Source organism: Cajanus cajan, chromosome 5 (assembly GCF_000230855.2).
Source record: "Cajanus cajan strain Asha chromosome 5, NIPB_CcT2T_4, whole genome shotgun sequence".
NCBI lineage: Eukaryota > Viridiplantae > Streptophyta > Magnoliopsida > Fabales > Fabaceae > Cajanus > Cajanus cajan.
This window is the reverse complement of record NC_138521.1, coordinates 27089459-27096555: the sequence shown is the minus strand read 5'-3', so window position 1 is coordinate 27096555 and position 7097 is coordinate 27089459. Positions and strand designations below refer to the sequence as shown.

Genomic DNA, 7097 nt, shown 5'->3' with positions numbered 1-7097 from the left:
TTTAAACTGTCACATCATGTTTAATACACATTGACAGCATTAATTTCAGAAATATAAAATACCCGTGTCATACTTATTCTTATGATAAAAGACTAAGTTATCTTACATTCTTGTTAGAATATGATAACTACTTATTTTCACTTAATTCTCTCTTCTTTTTTTTCTTTCACTTCACATTTCTTCAACTTTTTTAATTGATTTTTTAAAAAATTACTAAATACCAACAAAATAGTTATTTTCAAAACTACTCCTTATGGTAAAAGAATCATTCTTGGGAAAAGTCAAATAAATCTAAAATTGACCATATATTCAAACCTTGGTTTTAATGAGTTAAAATGCCAATTTAAACAACTGACATCTAAACAAATAATTTTTCATATACAAGTTAGAGATTGAACATTGACCACATATTTAAAGAAAAAAAATCATCTATCAATCATGTTAGATATTATTAGTTTAATTATATGATTTTAATTATATAGCTTTTGAAGCAACTCTCCAAAACTTTAATATCATGTTACTTATGTCCCAAAATATATGTTCTGTTATTTGACCATTAAATTCTTTGATCTTTTTCATAGTTAAAATCTTCCCATTATATTTTATTATCACTTTATGATTTCCTAGTATGCACTGAAAATGCATGATTTATGGCTGGGTACCATCCGCCAATTAAATTACACGGATGGACACCACGTGACCGAGACCGCACAAATCTCCCCAACCTGCAAAAATGAAAAATACCATTTTGACCAAAAACACTAATGTCAAATTCTCAAACCAACTAACCCTGCAAAGAACTATAAAACCTTCCACCCAATTGTATGAAAATTACTGCAACCCAAAATCAAGTAAAAACTAGCCACCAAAGCACTCCCAGAAAACTTGAAATGAACCAATGAAATTAATGTCCCACTTGTTACTCTACCCCTCTTTCCACCCCGTTTCTCTATGTGCAAGTTCTTTACGGTGAAACAAAAGAAGGCTTGTAATTTTTACCGTTAAAATATGCCTCTTTAGATTTAGTTCTCCCCTAAATTTCTGATCCCAATTTCAGTCTTTTTGCACTCTGTGCCCCTAAGACGTTACCAGCTCCCCACTGAGCTGGAATATCATGCAGATAGGGGCAATTGGAACCATTTCGGCACCCCCTTGAGCTTTTAAAATATATGCATGGTTTCTGGATTTTGTGGTTCACTTCTCCTTGTTTTAAGTTATGTACCGGTTTCATATCTTGGAATTTACTATGACGGATACCTATGTGTGAGTCCTGCATATCTTGCCTATCTGCACCATGTTGCCTGATGAGGTTTTTATAATAGTTGGCATCCTTTACAGCAAATGCTGAACCTGTACTTAGTTTATAAGGCACTGTACTAGCAGCTGATTGCACCTGATTCCCAACTGCGTGCAAGTTCCCAGTAGTAGATGGCAATGGACCTGGGTTTAACTCACTGGAAGATATGGATGCCACTGATGCAGCTCGCTTAGGCCCAGATGCCAGAGCTGTATCCTGCTGAGACTGGGTATTTAAGGCAGGGGACATTCCACTTGTCACATGGTGAAAATTTTTGCTGATAGACCTGTGCATATTAGGTGCAGGTGAAGGTGTAAACATTGAAACTGGGGGAGTTACTGGCTTACCAGACACAGGCCTAGACAATGGAACTGATGCAGTTACCAGCTTTTCGTGTGTAGAAGACAATAGTGAAATTGGTGGAATTGCAGCCACTGACAGAGTGGCTGGCTTATCAAGTGTAGGATTCAACAATGAAATTGATGGATTTGCAGGCTTCAACCCAGAAGGCAAAAAAACCCCTGTACTTGAGTGTGTAGCCCTAGAAGCTATCACATCAGGAGTAGATGTAGACAACAGAGCTGATGGAATAGCAGGCTTCACACCTGAAGAGGGTATATCCACCGTATTTGAGGAAGCACTTAAGGTGGTAGTTGCAGTTGTATGTTCATTAATCAACTTCTCAATTACTTTTGGATCATTGAATATTTTAACCAGTAAGTCCATATCAATGAGGCGTCCTTGCTCGTTACTACTCATAATGGTTGCTACAACGGAAGAGGCTGCTACTATATCTGCTTCCAAACCAGATGATTCCCCAGCTAGGGGCTTTAAACAGGTATCCAGAGAAACTTTATGAGAGGCATTAGAAGCTGAACTAATTGAATTTGTAGCAGACATATACTGCTGAGAGTTCTGCAACTGCACATTGGGGGAAGGGTTCACTTCTACTGAAAATTCAGGCAAAATATCCATAGATTCTTCCTCTTCAATGGGAATGATCGGGATGAGAGGAGTAATGTTATCATCATAATCTTCCTCTTCTACATTCAAGGAGACAGTAGGGCTAAACACCCGAACACAACTCAAACAATGTTAGTAACAGAATAAAAAGAAGTACCACAAGGCTTTCTCAACTAAGGTGCAACATTTTACCTAGGAGGAATGGCAGAAAGCCGGGGATAAACCGCTTCGAGCACTCTCATTTCTCTCAGTTTCTGGTCCTCTTTTTCCCTACTTTCTTCACCAGCTGCAACACGCCAATGAGAACTGACAACAAACTGCATTGAAATATAAAGAATTCAATATAGTGATAAAAGAATGATAAACAAACTATTTGGTGATAATGGTTAAAAAACAAATAAGATAGATATTGCAATAACAAGGCTAGTAACTTGCAAAATGAAGTTCTAAATAACATAGAACAGAGAACTACCGGTGCAGGGCATTCCCATTTTGTCTGGGCTATACAGGAGAGTTCAACCTTCGATTGGTTTCGGAAATGACTGCTTTCAAACCCAGGGGGTAAATCATTAGGTTCACTCATACTAGAATGTAACATCGATGATGCCTTTGCTTGAAGATGATCTTGCAATTTATGGCCAACTTTTGAGGGGTAATCGTCAGACAAGAACAATTTTACCTGTTAGGTAACACTAGTATTAGTGTTACAAGACAAGGAGTATACCTCACAAATAGGTTGAAATACATAATTAAAAACCACTGCATAAATAAGCAGTCACAGAAATACATATGATGGAAACATTAAGACTATATCTACAAATCCTAAGATATGAAATTCACTGCTAACAACATGATACAGTATATAGAGAATAAATTATAAATTATGTTAACTAAAATACAACCCAGAGCACGAACCACAAAATAAAGAATAATATCAGATGTTGCAGCCAGTTAGGCAGTTAGTTGTTTTGAAATGTTAAAATAAGAAGAGAGCAAAATGAAAGAGGACTTTAACAAATCCAAATTTCAGTTCATTTTTATAAACCATAAGCCAAACTTACATTTCAAACAAATAAGAATATTTAAATTTCATGTATGAATTCTATTTATCTCACTTCTATCTGAGAACTGCTTAATATATGGTGACTGGAACAATTTTTCAAGGTTAATGGGACACATTAAACAAATAAATGTTATAGCAGAAAAATCATTCAGAGTATCAATCTAGCTCATAATCTTTAAGCAACTAAATGAAGTTTTCTTATATTTATTGTCAGTTAACCAATGATAAAACACACAGAAATATCCAGTCGACTACTAAAAGTAAGTTTTTATTCATTAACTGATCCTATTCGATGCAAACTGCAAAAACTAATAACTAGAAGAACTGAAAAAACTAAAAATCAAATTCTTTCAATTCCAATTTGCAATGTGGCAGCTACACACAAGGTGCTGTGCTTTTGCAATGTGGTTTTATGCAGCCATTTCCCAACTCTATTCCACACCATTTCTCAGCTGTTTCACAGCACTTCTTAAGACTTGGTATTCTGTTTTGTTATGCTTATCATTGTTTTTGAATTATTGTTATCAGCTATGCCTTAACTGTTGAACTATGTTCTTAAGCTATGATTTTTGAGTATTAATGATGTATTTGTCTGAACTCTAGAGTACTTTTCAAGTTTGCGAATTAGTCATGTATATATAAATTAATTGCATTTTCGTTATCTTCGGTGAAACATTTTTGGGTTAATTAGATGCTTCCCATTGTTGTCTAAGTTTATCAATTGCATACATCTATGTCAATTTTGAGTTAACAAATATTAAGTAACTTTTTTGTTTGAGAAATATATTTTACAAGGGGAGCGTCATATTTTTTACTTAGTTTCCTATTGGCAAATATTTCTATCAGAAACAATGTTTGGATCTTTGAAAGCAAATAAACAAGACATTTTATAACTATTTGGGAAAATAAAATATGAAAATAGAAAATCCTTTTCTCAAACCAAAAAACCCATAATTTCCATTTATTTACCAATGAAATGGAGGTACAAGTCTCAGGATATTAAAAAAAAATAATAAGGACAAGGACAAGGACAACTTCCTCCTAGATTTTAATCAGTAAAAACATTTTGAAGTTTTGGGTTATGTCACCAACTTTTGCATGCTTCACATTAACCGCATTACGGTGGCAATCATCCACTCCCACGCTATTATGATTTAAGCACATTACACCTTCAACACCTGACCCAGAGAACTGGTTTACCCAAATTTTAAAGTTCCCGTTTAAAACAACCGTCTTTCATATTCACGCGTATCAGTAATTGAGATTTAGGGTTCAATTAAAATTTAGATTTAAAAGTTTTCTACATCATCAATCAAACCCTTAAATTTAATTCACCCCAATTTCCAATTTTACCGTAATCAAGCACTCTTTAAGTACATTTAAAATTAATGAGATTTTATCATCTAGACTTTAATTTTTATTTTTTTCCATGGAAGCCCTCAAAGAGTATTCTTCCTTATTCGCTTTCCAAGCATCTCCATTTTTTCTGTAATCATGCACTTTTATATATTCATGCATTTAAATTAACGAGACTTTCAAAACACACTCTCCAGATTGTAAATTTTTCCTTATTAGTTCTCAATGAGTATTCCTCCGTACTTTTTTTCTTCTCATTATTATTATATTAATTAAGTATTATTATTATTATTATTATTATTATTATTTATTAATAGTATTAGTATTGACAGCAGTGTCCTCTGTTTCTTCGACAGCTGTGAATGCATAAAATGTGAGGGAAGAACGCAGAAAACAAAACGACAAGGAAGAGCGAAGAACGCAGAAAGCGAAGGGTGAATAAACGACGAGAAACAAATTCGGGTAAAAACAGAGAAAGTTTGATAAAAGATCGTTGCGGATATACCTGACACAGGTTCACTCCAGTAGCCCACGAAACCCTGTTGGATTTCCTCAAGCGCTTCATATTAAATCCAGGATCAAAGTAAAAACACTGAGATTTACAATCGACGCAGAACAGAGATAGGTTAATCTGAGAGAAACAAAATTAGAATCGTTAACCACCAACAGCGAATGCTTCGGCGTTCCGTTTCACGTTACGCAATACAGAGAGAGAGAGAGAGAGAGAGATTTGAAAAAGAAAACCCTAGAATGAAGAGAATGGTGGATTTGGGGGTGGTGGCTAACCTTTTATAGGGTTTGACGGTGACGATAGGGTAAAGGGGGGCGTGAGATTAGGAAAATCTAAGGAGGGAGTGATGGTGGTGTGTGGGAAGTGACAGCGCATAGATACTTGCTTGCGTGGGTTAGTTAAGGGTTATCTGGCACTGCTTTTGGGCCCAATGCATTCACACTTGAGTTTCAAATAAATACACCGCTGCTAGTGCTACCAGATACCACCAATGCGCTTTTTTTTTTTTTTAATTACTAACCATGCTTTTGAAATCGACTACAGCGGAAAATATTAGCCATGGTTGGTAATGCTGATAAGTTAGAATATCATACCGGAATAAGATAGGATACGAGTAAAATAAGAATATAAGAAAATTTTTAATTTTATTTATATTTGATATTGATTAATAATGATAATTAAATGTGTTTAAATGTAAACTTATTGTTTTATTATAATTATATATAATTTTTTAGAAAATAATTTTTAATTTAATTCTTTAAAATTTTCAAATTATAAAAATATGATTTTGATTATATGATATAAAAAAAAATTTCATTAGATTATAAAAAAATATAATAATTATAACCTTATAATTATTATTCAAATAATATATATATAATTATTATTATTATAATTATATATAAGATAAAATGTTGAATGAAATTTTTATTACACATATATTACTATATAAATTAATATTACATAATACATATTTTGTTTTCTTGTTTTTTTATAGTAACAAACTTATTTCATTTCCTTAAAAACTTGTTAAACAATACAAGTTGGTAAGTATATATATATATATATATATATATATATATATGTGAGTTAATCACTTATACATTGTTAGTGAAATTTTTTTACACTAGCAACCAATTATATCTCTTAATTGTATCATGTCACTATAAACACATTTATTTTTAACAGTGACATGACACAATTAAAAGATATAATTGGTTATCAGTGTAAAAAAACTTTACACTGACAGTGTATAGATAATTAACTATATATATATATATATAAAGGTACTAACAAAAGAAATAGATGTTCTAGAGACACTGGGGTATGATAGTATCGAATTCGTAGAGGTCACAAGTGTTATTGTTGATGCTAATAACCAACTCTATGGCGATATTATTCACATCCTGATTTGAGAGCCATGTAATGGCTTCATGAAGTGCTAACACCTTCCCTCATGCACCTGAGGAAGATATGTTTGCCAACAAGTACATGCAACAAGATTGTCGTGTTGGGTGTTTAGTGCTCAAGTACCTTCACCTTTTATGTTTATATGCTCAAGTACTTAAGGATGGCAAGTAAATGCATATTTGTGGGTAATGTTTCAACAATGGGGTTCGCGAAGGAATTTTGTGAAAACATAAGTATAGAGGGAAAACAGTTAAGGTTTACTAGGTAGTTGGAAAGAGAAATTATTAAGTTTGAGCATCGTGGTTGGTAGATTGAAGGAATAGTATGAGTAGGTGTTGATGTGAAGCGCCTCTGCCTTTCTCACTTCTCCATGCATTACCTTTCTCGAGAATCAATGCATTAAATGATATTTTACATTTAACAGCCTTTAATGCACTTGATACATTTTCAAATTAAGACAATATGTTAGTGTGCATAATAATAATAATAATAATAAT

The 7097-nt window shown here is 33.2% G+C and overlaps 1 protein-coding gene across 2 annotated transcripts; it reads right to left on the bottom strand.

Annotated features, from left to right (window-relative positions):
- Positions 1-726: 726 nt before the first annotated feature.
- LOC109788410 (zinc finger CCCH domain-containing protein 6) lies at positions 727-5623 on the bottom strand. Of its 2 annotated transcripts, XM_020347129.3 has the most exons (5): positions 5466-5623; positions 5185-5310; positions 2733-2939; positions 2453-2577; positions 727-2363 (listed from the first exon to the last, which is right to left on the bottom strand). In XM_020347129.3, the coding sequence occupies exons 2-5, from the start codon at positions 5242-5244 to the stop codon at positions 1034-1036; spliced, it is 1722 nt and encodes a 573-aa protein (XP_020202718.1). In that variant the 5' UTR covers positions 5245-5310; positions 5466-5623; the 3' UTR covers positions 727-1033. The 2 variants fall into 2 exon arrangements, with proteins under 2 accessions (XP_020202718.1, XP_082931288.1); XM_083075162.1 differs by having other exon boundaries at positions 2733-2952; positions 5185-5612.
- Positions 5624-7097: the final 1474 nt, after the last annotated feature.

What these genes read in the sequence shown, in the direction of transcription:
- LOC109788410 (XM_020347129.3), bottom strand. Translation starts at nt 5,244, where the DNA reads ATGAAGCGCTTGAGGAAATCCAACAGGGTTTCGTGGGCTACTGGAGTG. An exon ending in CTGGAGTGAACCTGTGTCAG is followed by an intron (nt 2,940 to 5,184) that starts GTATATCCGCAA and finishes GTTACCTAACAG; the next exon opens with GTAAAATTGTTCTTGTCTGA. An exon ending in AATGGGAATGCCCTGCACCG is followed by an intron (nt 2,578 to 2,732) that starts GTAGTTCTCTGT and finishes ATTTCAATGCAG; the next exon opens with TTTGTTGTCAGTTCTCATTG.